The sequence below is a fragment of the Scedosporium apiospermum genome, assembly GCF_000732125.1.
Source record: "Scedosporium apiospermum strain IHEM 14462 chromosome Unknown SEQ_SAPIO_0165, whole genome shotgun sequence".
In the NCBI taxonomy this organism is placed as follows: Eukaryota; Fungi; Ascomycota; class Sordariomycetes; order Microascales; family Microascaceae; genus Scedosporium; species Scedosporium apiospermum.
In genome coordinates, this window is record NW_015971866.1 from 741,417 (window position 1) to 757,926 (window position 16,510).

General features: G+C 50.0%; 4 protein-coding genes across 4 annotated transcripts; 1 reads left to right on the plus strand and 3 right to left on the minus strand.

The window, feature by feature from the left end:
* Positions 1–500: 500 nt before the first annotated feature.
* SAPIO_CDS10385 (Phosphoglycerate dehydrogenase) lies at positions 501–2,480 on the minus strand (the record flags this gene model as incomplete). The annotated part of the gene is made up of 8 exons (XM_016783977.1): positions 501–529; positions 633–714; positions 795–853; positions 925–967; positions 1,044–1,153; positions 1,268–1,747; positions 1,816–2,123; positions 2,191–2,480. 8 exons carry the CDS (start codon positions 2,478–2,480, stop codon positions 501–503), a joined length of 1,401 nt encoding a protein of 466 aa, XP_016638813.1.
* A 1,513-nt stretch (positions 2,481–3,993) lies between these two features.
* SAPIO_CDS10386 (uncharacterized protein) lies at positions 3,994–5,563 on the minus strand (the record flags this gene model as incomplete). Its single annotated transcript, XM_016783978.1, has 5 exons — positions 3,994–4,044; positions 4,101–4,423; positions 4,518–5,234; positions 5,308–5,387; positions 5,517–5,563. The coding sequence occupies 5 exons, from the start codon at positions 5,561–5,563 to the stop codon at positions 3,994–3,996; spliced, it is 1,218 nt and encodes a 405-aa protein (XP_016638814.1).
* Positions 5,564–7,574: 2,011 nt separating this feature from the next.
* On the plus strand, positions 7,575–12,009 carry SAPIO_CDS10387 (uncharacterized protein; the record flags this gene model as incomplete). Its single annotated transcript, XM_016783979.1, has 15 exons — positions 7,575–7,589; positions 7,714–8,064; positions 8,125–8,259; positions 8,328–8,394; positions 8,456–8,587; positions 8,661–9,586; positions 9,645–9,798; positions 9,883–10,215; positions 10,296–10,378; positions 10,452–10,586; positions 10,654–10,886; positions 10,967–11,090; positions 11,190–11,235; positions 11,312–11,341; positions 11,726–12,009. 15 exons carry the CDS (start codon positions 7,575–7,577, stop codon positions 12,007–12,009), a joined length of 3,048 nt encoding a protein of 1,015 aa, XP_016638815.1.
* Positions 12,010–12,746: 737 nt separating this feature from the next.
* Positions 12,747–16,090, minus strand: SAPIO_CDS10388 ((S)-coclaurine-N-methyltransferase; the record flags this gene model as incomplete). The annotated part of the gene is made up of 6 exons (XM_016783980.1): positions 12,747–13,305; positions 13,375–13,672; positions 14,210–14,280; positions 15,169–15,386; positions 15,476–15,680; positions 15,774–16,090. 6 exons carry the CDS (start codon positions 16,088–16,090, stop codon positions 12,747–12,749), a joined length of 1,668 nt encoding a protein of 555 aa, XP_016638816.1.
* Between the last annotated feature and the right edge of the window lie 420 nt (positions 16,091–16,510).

Consider the following 16,510-nt stretch of genomic DNA (forward strand, 5'->3'; position numbering starts at 1 on the left):
TAGCCCATGAAACACCTTCCGTTAAGCATTTCGGGGGCTGGGGTTGAGAATGGGCAGAGGGCGAGGTGCACATATCCTTAATTGCATAATACATTCTAATTTTTATATCCTGGATGCCCATGCCATTACACGAGTGGATGTGCATATGAACTAGTCTATGATTGGCTCATCTCGCTGAAACGTCGAGCGAATCCTTCCTCAAAAGTCTATCCTAAGAACAACGTCGGGTTCCCATAATTGCTACCCAGCCTGCATCCATCCAACATGCTTGTTCACCATGGCCCACCAGACGAAATCCCGTGGATTTATGTCACCCAAGCCCAGCAAGGCCAAGCCCGCTTGGGCTTATATTTAATACTTACTGTCGCCAGGTAGGATTTGTTGGTACGGCAGAACTGGGGATCATTTGTGATGGCTTGATGAATTTCCTGCCATACCGACTCCAAATATCCTCAATTGGCTTACACGGTGGTGCGTGTGAGAGTTTGAGGGATACTTAATTAGTACAGAATCCTTGTAAGGATGCGAGCTATTCGACAGTGGGCAGTTAGCCGCTGAGATCCGGCGAAGATGCGAATGCACCAGGGGGCCGGCGGGGATGAAATAAGTTGCTGGCGGGTAATAATACATACAACTCAGGGCATCGAGCTGCTCTGATATCTCCTTCAGGTCTTCGACCTTGACATCGCTGATGTCCGCCATAAGATAAGCAGTCTATTCAAGTTCCATGATTAGTTTAGGTGTCTGGCCCAACATCGCGGCGCCGACGTGCCGCAGGATTGACGGAGACCGACCTCGCCTTTGCTGTCGCTGATCTGCTTATCGACGTTATGGTTGCCGAGGATAGCATTGACTATAGGGTACTGGTCAGCAAAAATTTTACGCCCAGCTGCGAACAACCTTCTCGGTCTCCGGATCTTTTACCTTTCCTCAGTACGCCGGGGACATTATGGTGGATATATATAACCTAGCCGAGGCGAGCACGCGTAAGTATCTTAACCCGGGCACTATTTAAATCAGGGGATATCAAAAACTGTCATTACCCTAGCGTGGTCAGGCTCGTCGGAGGTCAGTGACCTCAAGCTGGCCTCCGGAAGGTTCACACTTCCGAGAGTCGTACCCTCATTGATATACCGAACAAGGGCCTCTCCAACTATGTACCAACAGAGATTCCGTTAGTATGACAAGGGAATGACATCAGGTACAGGAAGTGGTGAGGCGGGAGGTTCATTAGGTCGTCGAGATGGAGGATTGGAGGCGGAATTACCTTCAACGCCGATCGCACGCTGCGCCTCCTCGGTGCTTCCACCGATATGGGGAGTGAGGATGAGATTGTTAAGGGCGCGCAACTGCTCGCCCCATTGGTTAAGATTGTTGTTGAAGTACTCGCCATTAGCTGCGGGCTCATTTGGATATACGTCCAGCGCGGCCCCGGCAATCTTGCCAGATGACATCGCCTCGATAAGGGCGGGGATATCGACAACGGTACCGCGACTGGCATTGATCAGGTACGAACCCGTCTTCATCTTGGAGAACTGGGCATGGGAAATCATGTTCCTGGTTTCCGGCAAATCCGGGACGTGGAGGGTCACAAAATCGGCCTCCTCTAGGAGCGCGTCTAGAGTTGGAACTTGGCGTGCGATACCCATCGCCATCAGGCTTACAATGTCGTAGTAGATTACCTTCATGCCCATGGCCTCGGCCAAGACTGACAACTGGGAGCCGATATGGCCATAGCCAACGATACCTTCAAGGCACATAAGTATATCAGTTTGGGTGGAACCGCCGTACCCCGGAGATGAGGCAGCAACGTACCCAGAGTCTTTCCCCTAATTTCCCAGCAGTTTTGGCTGACCTTGTTCCAAAACCCTCGGTGTATCTCCATAGAGCGATCACAGAGCTGACGAGCCAGAGCGATGATCTCTGCGATGACCAACTCAGCCACACTGCGGGAGTTGGCGAACGGGGAATTGAAGACGGCAATGCCTTGCTTGGCCGCGTAATCAAGATCAACTTGGTTCGTCCCGATACAGAAGCAACCTATAACGAGGAGGTTCTTCGCCTCGCGGAGGACATTCTGGGAGAGTTTCGTCTTTGACCGGATGCCGATGACATGGATATCACTAAGTAGAATCGTTAGTGCCGACTGAGGTAGTCTCCCCCGTCGGGATTGGGTAGACGTTGACTCACCGGATCTTCTCTATAAGCTCTGCCTCTGGGAGCGAAGTCTTGAGAGCTTCTACCTGGTATCCCTGGGCAGTGAGAATATCCCTTCCTGTCTGGTTCACATTTTCTAAGAGGAGGATCTTGATGTTTTGAGAATTGAAGGGCGTCAGCTGCTTCAAAGCTCTCCCGCTCAAGTTCGCCCCCAAAGAACCAGCCGGAGGGGAATGGAAGCTCATTGTGGGCGAGTTGGAGAAGCTGAGGCTGTAGGAGACCCTCCGGGCCCCTTCGATATCACGAGCTTGAGTAGCGGACATGGTTTTCCACGAGCTGTATCGTCCTGGGTCTTAGTCGATCTCACTGTGTGTCAAGTCCAACGAGCCGAGAAGGATTGAAGTTATCCGTGTGTTCGGAGATGACGGTGCAAGCGAGGATCAGGAGGGGCACATCCAGGCTTTAACTAATATTCTACTCGTAGGACGTGTAAAGCTTGACCTGGCGGGGCGCAGAGGGCCAAAAAAACAAGAAAAAAAAGTTTTAAGTTTTTTCTTTTTTTCGGGGCTTTTTGAGTCATAACAGCATTAATGCAATCCATCGATTTCGCAATTGTCGAGCTTGCTCAATATTGCTTCCACTACGACCACAGCCTAAAAACCTTGCACTATTCCTCAGTACGACATCCATAAATATACATTGAGGAATGTTTGGTACTTCTTGTTGTTTGCATGTGTTGCGCGTTAATACATCATGTCCGTTTGAGGCCAAGGTAGAGGTACATCATGTTGTTCACACTTTTACCCCACACCCCCTCCCCCCACCCCTCCCCCGATTGTCGGGTCTAAACGACGAGGGGCGCGGGAGAGAGAAAAAGTCAGAGAAAATGAAAAAAAAAAAGAAAAGAAAACAGAAAGGAGCAAAGAAATAGACAAAAGGGGGGAAAAGAAGGAGAGAGAGCGGAGAGAGAGGGGAGAAAGAGGGGAGGGAGAGACCTGTCTTTGTGCTAGGTGGGGTGAGACTTTGGACATAGCAATGGCATCAGCGGCCCCAAAACTCGTTCGGATTCGCCAACTGCAGATGGCTACCAAACGAACTCATGGTCGCATCCAATTCCAAGTGTCCAATGCCAGAATCAAGTCTGCACATGCTCACGCAGGCGACCGGAATCACCAAGCCAACGCTTGGAAGCCCAAGTCTCAACATGTGTCGTCATCATCAATAGCTGAACGTAACTGCGGCACACAATATGGACTTGGCCTCTCTCGCAACACTTGCTAGGTATAAAGCCTACTAGTTTAGATAGGTAATTACTATCTCATCAAGTGTCCCCTGTAGCATGCATATCATTATCAGAATGGTTAAGAGTCATGCTATTGACACTAGGGCGATGTGGCTGGCCATCGCGAGTGTCATACCCGGTTTGCGCGCTAACTTGACGAATGCGAGCTTGACAAGGCTTGACCCAGGCTTGAACCGGGGGAGGTGCTCTTCATTCTGCGGTACCTCACATTGGGCCGGGCGCATGGAGCAATTGGTGGTCGAAAGACGTCTACCTGAACAAGTGCTACTAGACCTTCACACAGCCTGGCAAGAATGGACTGGACCACCCGGGTGGTAAGAGCGAAAGAAGCCTATATAGGCTGGACCCGAAATAGATGAATTATTTTTGTCTACCAGACATTGCCTTCACATCTTCACCTCCCTTCATCTGCAACAAGAACGCCGCCAATGCGGCGGCCATCATTAACGCACCCCCCTCGTATTGAGCAGTCTCCTTGAGGGGTCGCGACAGCATTCTTCAAGGCCACATCAATGACGCTTCGGGCCTCCCGCTCAACTTTGCTTGCACTCGGCAGCCTCTTTGTTAGGCTTGCCGGCATCGTCCTAGGATGTATTAGCAGTGCCAACGGAATACGGGCTCCATGGGGAAGTTAGTTTACCTCATCGTCGGAATCATCCTCGTCGTCCTGGTCGTCACTCAGATCGTCTTCGTCATCATCGTCGTCATCGTCATATTGAATGCCTTCCAAGTCCTCCTCATCCATCTCTTCATACTGGAGAGCTTCACCAGTGAACCAATCGATCGCGCGAGGAATTAGCTTCTCCTTGATATCCTCGCCCAACTGGTAGTCTAATTCCAACCGGATCTCAATATCGGGATCGGTCTCCTCGTCATCATCGTCCGGGGCGATAGGAGGAGAGAAGAAGTTGAAAAAGGATTCGGTCGGGACGGTTTTCTTGACAACCCGAGTCTGCTTCGTGTCTGTTCAAGAAGAAGCAACAAATGGAGGCGATTAGTCACGGTTGCAGAGTTCGATTGCAAACAGCGAATGGTTTGGGCTGATGACTTAGCATACTCTTGTTTCGTTGTTTCTTGCTCTCTGTGCGCACAGTTAGATCCTTGCCAGCCTTCCAATCGATCTTGTCGCCTTCGGCATGGTCGTAGATGAAATCGCCACCGTATCCGCTCTCGGTCTGGTAGAAGTAGGTTTTCGTAATCGTCTTATTGGTGAAGAAGTCGTTCTCCGAAAACTCAAAAATGAGCCGGAATCCGGGCTTATCGAGGTACTCCATTCGAATGTCGACGAGGTGCTTGAGGGCCGCCTCGTCACGGTCCGTTATCATTTCTGCGAGTGAGATTTGGTTCTTCATGGCCGAGAGCCAGAATTCGGGAATTCCCGACACCACTTCGGAAGACTCGGCCGATTTTTCGGTGGTCTTGGGGGACTGATCGGCGTTTTCCTCATCATCGTTGGCCTTCTCACCTTGCTCGACTTCCGCATCGGTCGGTTCCGCCTTTCCGTTGACGATCGAGGCCCTCTTTTCATACAGAGGGGTAAACTTGGCAAAATACTTCTTCTCTAGTTGAAGGACCTCTTCCTGGAATTCTGCCTCGAGCTTGGCGTGTTCTGTCTGAATTCCCTTCAGGCCGGCTACTCGACGGCGAACCGAGGGGGGTAGAGACTCGATGTAGCCCGAAGACCGACCAACCAAGCTTCCTAGCCGTCCCTGGATCATTTGGATAATCCTCGGGTCTTGGGCAAAAATTGAGGCGGCGGCGCGGTCGAGATCCTCTAGTGGGCAAAATGTGCGGCGTTAGAGGTGCAAGGCGAAGCGGCAGGAAATGTACACAACAGCACGACTCACCTTCCTTAATGCTAGCTACGCCGGGTTGTTGGGCGTGCGACGAAATGGGAGCGTTGTTGGCAGGCGTGTTCTGGGGCGTCCTAGATAAACATACAGATGAGTCGCGATCCTAGACAAGGAGGGAGAGGTGGCGAAGCGTAATGTTGGCGTCGATGGAGGGGCACAAGAAATGCGAAGGGCTCTGGTAGCAAGGAAGGAATAGCACCTACGGTGCGGCGCCCGATTCGGGACGTTTATTGGGAATGGGCTCAGCCATGTTGAGGAATGTTGCTGGATATTGCGAAGTTTTCAGGGTTTGGCGGGGAAGTTTGAAGGTGGAGGAGGGAAGATTAGAGATGATGGGAGTATTTGGGGTGCAAGATGATAGATTTTTGCGAAGATTACTACTAGTCGGTAAGGACTATTAAGGAGGGTTTTTTTCCTTTTCCTCTTTTTTTTTTTTTTTTTTTTGTCCACCACCGTCAGGTACCATCGAGTCAAAGTTTTGAATGGGTTCCTTCCAGCTCCTCAACAACCACTGTCAACCAGTGACAGGACTTTTTGGGACCCGACATAATAATATTGATGAACTCCATAAAGTCAGTTTTCTCTGAGTTAGACCCACCTCAATAGTGTGCCAGTTTCTCAGCAAAAGAAATTGAACTCTTCAACGTTCATTTTTAATGCAACCAGACCTGGCTTCAATGAGAACATCAAATATGCAATCAGGAAAAATCAGTCTACTACCCGAATGTGAGGAGAATTCGGCACAAAGCAAAGACGAAGGAACACTCTGGATTCTTTTGAACTAGGCCTTTCTTTCTCTCTCTCTCTCTCTCTCTTTTTTTTTTTTTTTTTTTTTTTTTTTTTTTTTTTCCCGATCGTCAAACCCTCGGTATTTCTCAATGGCTATTCCTGTATTTTGCCTCTGCAGCCTGGCGAGCCTGGCCTAGCTCTAAGCTCTAAGCATGTAAACGTAATCTACTTGGAAGGCTACTTCATAAGTTCAATTAAATGTCGATTTCAGGGTATCTAAAAATCTATTTCTCCTGCTAAATATATCGACCTCTATTCTACCTTATATACCCCAGCTCCATTGATTTATCCCTTAGGCTGTTCTTTTCTTCAGAGCTCTTGTTGAGGGAAACAACTTCGCTGTGTGCATGAAGTGTGTGCAATGGTACGAAGTACACATTACCATTATATAAGGCTCTGTTAAATGCATAGGCTAGCTTGGATCTCGAGAGCTTTGCCCAAATTCGGTTGGCCGCAGGATCAGATACTCGAACTTGCAGCGTGATAACAACTAAGGCCTTTCTTCCTTAACCAACACTTAAACAGCATTCAAAGGGCTTGAACCATCGAGCAAAAGAAGAAAGGTGAGGATGACAAGTTCATCACACATTGCTTCTTCAAACATTTGAAACTTTTATCTGGTGGTGGTGTTGTCTCTGTGTCTACCCATTACTTGCGACGTGACCTATCAGACGGCGTTCATCTTCTCTGTACCCTACGACTTGCAATTGGCAATGCTACGCGACTTCGACCGGACCGTATTGCCTGTTCCAGTGGTATCAGTCCGGGCGAGAGCTTGGGGGTGATTACAGTAATGGACACCAAGGCCGGTCACACTCCCGCAGTCGGGCCCGGGAGCAGAGCGGATATTCCTGGACCTCGATCCCGTCGCAACTCGAACCAAAGCAGCTCAAGTATATTTGAAGATGTGGAAATGGCACAGAATGAGGTGTGGTTTCTCAAAGATGATGCATCCCCCAAGAATTTTATCTAGCTTCTTACACTGGCTTATAGGTGTTCGCGGGACCCATTGCAGAAAGCCTTCCCACGAGCGTCTCTGCATTTTCCCATCGGCGGTCACGGTCCGACTCCATCGCGAGCTTCACGTATCACTTAGATGAGGAAGATTCCATCCTTCCTCCCGAAATAGATGGTCGCTCGAGCGTCGAACAGTTCCGCTTAAGTTACGAGAACGAGGGGGACAATGACTCTGTCTTCTTCGAACCAGGCGACGAAGACCTTGGAAGATATAGTTCGACTCGGCGCCGATCGTCGACTCTCTCCAGGGCTTCGGTCCATGCTCGATTGCTTCGCCAAACTAGCGCGACTTCAATTTGCTCCAGTCGAGCCGCTCGACGAGTCAGTCAGAAGACGTACTTATTGAATGAAGACCTAACGATCGCGATCGCTGGCTTCGAAACTAGCCGAACAGGCTACCTGGCATACTTGCTAATATGCGCCGGTACCCTTGGACTGGGATATCTATTCTTCCGATGGCTACCACGTTGGTACGTCCGGCTCGTGGGTCAAGTATGCCCTTTGAGTGATTGCGACTGGGTTGTTGTCGAGGTACGTTGAGCCTTCTAAGATCCTGCCAAAGCCCAGTGTTTGCCTGACAGCGACGCGCGATAGAATCAATGGGGCGAAATCAACATTCTCGAGGTTGAAGATAGACCTTACGGTCAGCCGCTATCCACTGTATTCGGCCCACCTGGTAAGGCGATGTCATTTGACGGAGACGACGACGATGATCCGTTATTGCCCACTCTTCGCATGCTTAACTATCGCTACGTGCGTCTATTCTTTCATCCGACTCAGGACATGTTTGTGCTTTTCCATGGTTGGAAAGACCCAGCCTGGACTGATGTGTGGTCGGCACGCACTGGCATTGATGAGGAGGAGCGCAGTATTCGTGAAACAGTCTTCGGCTTAAACCTCATCGATATAGAGCAAAAGTCAATCCCGAAGCTTCTCGTTGATGAAGTAAGAGTTTAGCAGCCGACCTCGTGAGGAACGAATGTTCGCTGACTACAATCCCACCAGGTTTTCCATCCGTTCTACGTCTTCCAGATTGCCAGTCTGATCCTCTGGTCTTTGGACGAATATTATTACTATGCCGCGTGCATCTTTCTAATGTCCGTAGGGAGTATAACTACCACACTGATTGAAACGCGAGCCGTAAGTCGTCGCACCAGAGTCTGGGCTTCTTCTCTATCCGATCGGCCTAACACGCACGTTACTATTAGACAATGCGCCGCCTCAGAGATATATCACGTTTCGAATGTGATGTTCGCGTGCTAAGAAACGGCTTTTGTGGGTGCAGCAAAGCATTTTGTGTTCTCTGAAGACCTCTGCGCTAATTGCACAACAATAGGGCGGTATATTTCCTCTGGCGATATGGTTCCAGGCGATGTGTATGAAGTCAGCGATCCAGCCCTCGCACAATTTCCGGCGGATAGCGTTCTGCTAAGCGGCGATTGTATTGTCAACGAGAGCATGTTAACAGGTATGTAGTTGTGGGAGATCGTCGTTGTCAGCCCGACAGACCTCGTGAGGAACTAACCAGTTCACTGGACTAGGCGAGTCAGTCCCTGTTTCAAAATTCCCTGCAACAAATGAATCTTTACGGCAACTGGACCTCGCTGCCTCTACCATGACACCTGCAATGGTTAGACATTTTCTTTTTTGCGGGACAAGGATCATCCGTGCTCGGCGGCCTCAGGAAGACCGTCACGGAGAGGCCGTTGCCCTTGGTCTCGTGGTGAGGACCGGCTTCAACACAACCAAAGGGGCTTTGGTCCGTTCTATGCTCTTCCCAAAACCATCGGGCTTCAAATTTTATAGGGATTCCTTCCGGTATATCAGTGTCATGGCTGTCGTCGCCATGTTTGGATTCATTGCTTCTTTAATCAACTTCATCAGGCTGCGGATCGAATGGCACGAGATCATTGTTCGGGCGCTAGATCTAGTTACGATTGTTGTTCCACCAGCTCTTCCCGCAACCCTAGCCATCGGGACGAATTTCGCAATTTCTCGATTGAAGCGGAAACAGATCTTTTGCATAAGTCCCCAACGAGTCAACGTCGGCGGAAAGTTGGACATCATGTGCTTTGACAAAACAGGAACTCTAACCGAGGATGGCCTTGATGTCCTTGGCATTCGAATTGTGTCACGGACGGAAAACAAGTTTTGCGAAACTGTATCGCGACCGGAGCACCTACGTGAATTTGCTCTTGAGCGTGACCCAGACCAAATCGCGTCCCAAACCTATCGGTCTGCTCTTTTTACGATGGCAACGTGTCACTCACTTCGCTCCGTCGATGGGGAACTTGTCGGGGATCCTCTTGACCTGAAGATGTTTGAATTTACCGGGTGGAACTTTGAAGAGGGTGATCAAGGCACCGGCGAGCATGATGACGAGGACCAAGGCGGTATCTCGCCTTCTATTGCCAGGCCTCCTCAACAACCTCCGCTCGGCACGTCAGATAGCGGATCTGATCCAAGAGTCAGGCATCATCCTCCTTGTCCGGTTATATATATGACTTACTAACTGCTCAACATAGAGTGCTCTTGAACTTGGTATTCTCAAATCGTTCGAGTTCGTGTCCCAGCTCCGAAGGAGTAGTGTGATTGTGCGGCATTTTGGTCAACAGAGTGGCGACGTGTATGTCAAAGGCGCCCCTGAGTGCCTGAAGGAAATTTGCCGGGAAGAGACATGTATGGCCCCTCCGATGCGCTGACGGACGCCCAGGATTGTAATACCACCCGCGGTTAAGATCCTGATACTAACAACCACCCTAGTTCCCGAAGATTACGATGAGCTTCTGTCTTACTATACACACCAGGGGTACAGGGTCATCGGCTGCGCCACGAGGCATATCCGGAAATTAAGCTGGCTGAAAGCTCAAAAAATGAAAAGAGAGGAAGCCGAGTCAGACCTGGAGTTTATCGGATTCATAGTCTTCGAAAATAAGCTAAAGCCAACAACTGAGGCGGTGCTCGCGGAGATCGGAGACGCAAACATTGCAACAGTTATGGTAACAGGAGACAACATCTTGACGGCCATCAGTGTCGCCCGTAAAAGCGGGTTGATGGACCGAAGTGCCCACTGCTTCGTCCCACGATTTGTTGAGGGTGAGTTGTGTTTCTAGGATCCTCACCACAGCGTGTCATCGCCGGTCAACTCTCTGCTGATCTCTTCCGGCTGCTCCCAGGTACCTTCCAGGATCCCAACGCCCGTCTTCAGTGGGAAAGTATCGATAATCACCAATATCAATTGAATAGTGAGACCCTAGCAGTAAGTCTGCATTCCACAATAAGCACCCAAGCAGAAGTATCTGGAGCTTAACATCACATGTAACTTCGCACAGCTTTGCCCTTTGCCTCCCCAAGTCGACGCTTCTTTACCATACGACATCATAAATCTTCGGAACTACTCGCTTGCAGTTAGCGGTGAAGTGTTCCGTTGGGTTGTGGATTTCGCGCCACCGCTCGTCTTGCAACGTGTCCGTGTACCCACATGCCTGCCTACAAGACAAACGTTTGGAAGCTAACTCCGATGTCTCTGGGCAGCTTCTCGTGCGAGGAAAGGTGTATGCCCGAATGTCACCAGATGAAAAACATGAACTGGTGGAGAAACTCCAGAGCATTGGTTACTCATGCGGTTTTTGCGGCGATGGCGCAAATGATTGTGGAGCACTAAAGGCCGCCGATGTTGGAATCTCGCTGTCTGAGGCGGAGGCATCTGTAGCAGCGCCTTTTACATCCAGGGTCTTCGATATCCGCTGCGTACCAGAGATCATACGGTGAGTGCCAGGTCCTGTCTTGTCGTTCTCGGGCATTGGCGAGCTGGTTCGTGTCCAACCCCCACTAATCAGACTTGTAGCGAGGGGCGCGCATCACTTGTCACGAGCTTTAGTTGCTTCAAGTACATGAGCTTATACTCAGCAATCCAGTTCACCACGGTGAGCTTTCTCTACGCTGCGGCTTCTAATCTGGGTGATTTCCAAGTGAGTAATAGGGTCCCCAGGAAACGGATTGGGAGAACACAACAAGAGAGAGGAAGCAGATATCGCCAACTAGCAGACATAACTGACCGGGCCCAATAGTTTCTCTTCATTGACCTCTTCTTGATTTTGCCCATTGCCATTTTTAGTAAGACCATAGCGAGCCTCGTGCCGTCCCCAGAGATGTGTTGTTACATTTTTGAGCTAACCTCCGATGTCACTAGTGAGCTGGGGAGGTCCCCATCCCGTGCTCTGTAAGAAGAGACCAACGGCAAACCTTGTCTCCAGGAAAGTTCTTGTTCCTCTTTTGGGGCACATGGCTCTAGCCATCGCTATACAGACAGCGAGTTACATTACTGTAAAGGCACAGCCTTGGTATGTGATGTCCGCTTACTCCTGAGAAATAAGCCAGATCCTAACACTTAGAGTTTACAGGTACATTCCTCCAAAGGTCAGGCACAGGAAATCCAATATAAAGAATTCGGAGAATACGGCCCTTTTCCTAGTCTCTTGCTTTGAATACATACTTTCGGGTGTTGTGCTCAACGCAGGTCCACCATTTCGAGCATCGTCCAAACAAAATTGTGAGACTCGGACCTTTCTTCTATTTTTAAAGTTGACTTGCTAACCTACTCCAGGGCCATTCTTGGTCACCGTTTTCACGACGCTACTTGTTACGCTCTACATGATCATCAGCCCCGCGGCGCCGGTGAAGAGGCTGATGCAGTTAACTAAAACCCGCTGGGACTTCCAACTGTTCACGATCTTCCTTGGAGCGCTCTATGTCCTTCTGGCCTGGGTATCAGATAGAATACTCTTTCCGCGGCTAGCACGCCTGTTTGGCGCTCTAAAACTCCGCATCACTAAGACGCCGAAGAAAAGGAAGGAATACAAGGTTATCCTAGAGGCTATACCTTCCTAATCCTTGGGGATCCTATCTTGTATCATCAAAGACAGTAATTTCCACACACACTTTCGTGTGTGACTCCGCCAGGCATCTCTGTTCTATAGGTTTGTCATAGTGACAATACATCTGATGTACATGCAGTTTGTCGGGCGGTAAAACGTGGTAATGATTGTAATTAGGGGAAGTCGCACGTTCTATACATGTCCCCGTTAGGCTTTCTTTTGTTCCCTTTCTTCTTTCACTCTCTTTTTCCCCTCTCTGTTTCTTTTTGTTTCTTTCCTTATCCGAAGCTATAGGCAGCATGCTAGCCGACTCGCCACACACCCGATCCCGCTGCTATACGATGAGCCGTGCTTGATCAATGTCCGGCGCCCACCGAATAGAATAAAACCCATATGTTAGGTAGCAATAGGAGAACATCGTCATCTACGGTCGCCTTCTCGGTCTGGCCTGTGGTTGACGCCTTGCAAAGAGATCTGCCTAAGGATGTAAGGATGAGTGATAAACAAGCCTACGTCGTAGCTCACTTATCTCGGCAACAGCCCATCCACATCTTTACATTCGAGAGATGAGCTCCATGAAGAGGCTCTGTGAATGTTAGTGAAGGCGGCATCATATCCCCCGCCCAGTGTTGGCCTCGAGTCAATCAGCGGTGAAAGGGGGTTCAAACTCTCGTTATCGAACCTGCCATAAAAGCATTGGGTCTATGGCAAACCATGCATTTACAAATATACATAGGTGATATGCAAATGTCATATGGTTGTCGTGGTGGATGAAAGCAGCCGGTGCAATATCGCAGCGGCAAGAACAACGAAAAGAAAGAAAATGAGCTGGTCGAGCCAGCGGGGAACACCGACGTTCTGGGGTTGGGGTTGGGGTTGGGGTTGTGACTGCGCTGTTCTTGTTGATAAAGCAGGACCAGGGGCGGAAGACTGCGTCCTCGGGCTGGTCGCCTGCTCTGCTGGTTTGATCTGCTCCGTACTATCAACAGAGGCGTCGGGGCGGTGGTCGGTTATAATCGGTTGCGCGGTCGACTGATCTCGCTGTGTCTGGGTCCCCGGGCCCGGGGCTAACTCGTCCTTCCAACTCATCCTCAAATCCGAGGGCACGTCGATTTCTTTATTACCCGCCGATGTATCCGGGTTGGCTTCCGATTGTTCACTGCATTCGCGGATTATGTCGGCGTTGGACTTTCCACACGCCGGACATAGGTAAGAGAGCGATTCAGTCGCAAGCCGCTTTCGTACCTCGTCCGTGGTATCAAGGCCTCCCAGTTGGCCTTTAGGGTCTGTTTCCATGAAGCTCCGCAACCTAGGTGTGGAATACGTTAGAGCGAAACGAAAATGACACACTCTCGGGATGCCGAGGAGGCGGCCTTACGCGACAAGGGCGGTGCGAACACCCCAAGCCGGCTGCCACGTCTCTTCATGGTGGCCGCTGATGCTCAAACAGATTTCGCGATTGGTCTCGAATCGGCCGCTCGGTGTCATGAATCTGAAGCTAGGTGGGCGGAGCGGGTATGCAGGGGGTAGTATGATGCGCCCATGATAGATGCCTTCACCGTAAACCGAATTCGGGGGCCCTTTGAAAGTAAAATGCCATTCAAAAAGGTCGGACTCTAAAGGGGTCGCAGTGTAGTCGGGCGAGGGTGTATTTGCAAGCTCCTGGGCCTCTTTTACTATTGAGGAAGGCGGCGAGGTTAGTTCTACACTAATGACCTTGGATGGATCCATGCTACGGGGGCTGCTCACATATACGTCGGATGGTTGGTGACTTGGTATTGAGTTTCATGGATGCCATGATTGAAAAGAGTGAATTGCGGTATGTTCGATTTTGTGGGTTGTGAGGTGCTGCTGCGGTGAAGTTGAGCTATCGCTTTCAAGATGGAACAATTGATGGGTGCGGGATGACGTGCCCCGTTGCCAGGTGTCCTTGCTGGTCGCTCAAATCAAATGTTCCCAGTTGCCACTTTCCATTTGAGCTTTGTCCGTGTCTAAACTTCCGAAGGTCCTTGCACAACAATTATTATTAGTATACCGAGGTACAAAGGCACCATGTCTGACAAAGAGATTGAGCGACATTTTGGAAAAAACAATCGAAGCAAGAGCAATGAGCCTGTTCGAGGCGCCTTCGGAACATTCCGTGATTATGTAATCTGTCAAGTCTTCAATTCCCAGTCCACCTCAGACGACCGTTTTCTCCAATCGTGATTTACCTTCCGACACCTCAACGTCCGAGCATTCGAAGGCGTCGTAAAACCAGAGTAGGTTCTCCAATCGCCGCTCCCTACATTCGATTCCCGAATTGACAGTATTCTCGAGCAGAGTGAAGCCGGCACATCCCCAACCCCAACAGCTTTTTCGGTCGCACAAACATGTTTCCCCCAGGCCGAGCGCCGCCTGTCCCCCATGCCGGATTCATCTATCGATTTACGGCTAAGGCCCTCGGGGCGGGCATGTGGTTTTTCGTACGATGTCCCAGCCTCCTTTCCGTTCTATTAACCGAACCTACATGCTAACCGCTCTCTCGTTTAGCTCATGTACCGCGCGAAGAAGGATGGTAGGCCGACCCCTGCGCAAGCTCCATCCGCTTCGAAGAGAAGGATGCTAACTTGTAATTGACATATAGGGCCAGTACTACTAGGCTGGAAACATCCTTGGGAGCATTAAACAGAAAATGGATTTACACCTGGGTGTTAGTTTTGGTTCCAATCGCATTCCCGAGCTAGACTTTGCGGCACATTCACCGATGTACGATGGCGATGTTTTGCAAGGAGCTGCCACTTCGACACTGGTGCTTATAATACTGCGTCTATCCTATCCCTAACGCGCACTCAGACTGCGGTACCATTAGAAGGCTTGATAAACAGACAATGAGCAACACCCCATGTATCACCACCTTGATACGCAAAGAGTTCAGAGCATGCCATATAGAAGATTTGCCATCGATTATACCACGTCCTTGCATTTTCTTTACCATAGGTCTCGCACAAGTGCGGCCATATCTCTTGCTTGTTCCCGATCATTTTCGCCAACCAATCCTGGGCAGAATGTCAATCTCCTTTCTCCACTTCATACTGCCCGGACTTGTCCTGAGGAATGGGCCGCGGTGCCATTCACGTCATGGTTATAACTCACCTCACAGGTCCTTGAATAATGCTTGCCGTTGACCCACCACTGATGCTGTATTTTGAGATCCCTTTGGAAATATAGGAGGAGATCCGCAGATGGCATGGTGCCCCCAGTGAAGAAGTGAGTCGACATCCAGCCCTCTTCATAGTCATAGGCAGTGGATCTGTGAGCGAATATATGCACGAATAGCTTACCCTCGGGCTTCAGCGCCCTGGAGATCTTCGCCATAAGCTGTTCGTAATTCTTCATGTGCTCAAACAACTGCGAATCTGTCAACTCTAGTGGCATATATCCGCGAACTGATGTCATGGTTGTCAGTGTTCGCGATGCCTCGGGGTGATTCACGTTACCTCGATAGACACAACCCGGTCAAAAGATTCGGATTCGAACTCATAGTCGACGATGTTCCCGGTGATGACGTTAAGATTGGTAAGACCTAGTTCTTTCGCTTTTGAGTCGATATACTCCTTCTGCGTCCTGGAGTTGGAAATCGCCGTAATTTTGGATCCGGGGAAGATTTCCGAGAAATAGAGCGCACAGGAGCCCCAGCCGCAGCTGCTCGTTCCAGTTAGCCAATACGTACTAATTAGCATACACGGATGTTCGTAGAAACAGTTATACAATACGCTAGCTGCTTCTTGCACATACCCAAGGTCGAGGATGCTCATGCCATCCTTGAGCTCGGCCTTCTCGACATACGAGTTTAGCATGGCCACCTCAGCTTCCGCCAGCGTTTCGGTTCCCTTGGGGTAAAGACAACACGAATACTTCATCCGCGGTCCTAGACACGCCGTCAAAACACCAGTTCCAACTTCATAATGCTGCTTGTTGGCGGCCTCCGTCTCAACAGCTATGGGCCTGCTGTGGAGCTTATTGATATAGGCCCATTTTCTTTCCGTTGCTACCGAAAGAGAGGCGCTGGCAATGGAGTTCAATCTTCCCCGACAGTTTCGCCGAATGCCCATTCTTATGATCGGATGAGGGACGTAACCCCCATCCAGAAGCCAGTCTAGTCAAGGGCAGTTCGTCAATTAGCGCTGCTCTGGTCGTTGTCTCGCATGAATATGGAGATGAGTGCCAACCGATGTTAACCATAGCTATGCAGAACAAGTAGTAGTTCACGACTCAAGGCCTCCGCCAACTCCGTTGCTATTTCGGTCGATGCTTGTAAAACCTGATTTTGACTGATTGTTGCTATGAGGGTCGATGGTAAGTAGGGTGGCTTCTTGACAGATAAAAGAGGACGAGGACTAGATATACGCTGGGTGGGTGATTACCATTTTCGCGGGGAGTTGGTTTTGGTCGACTTGAAACATCGGGGCTCGGGCATGTCAAAGCGACAAGGGATGAAGCATGGACGATCACAAAGCACCATGGAGCGAGCT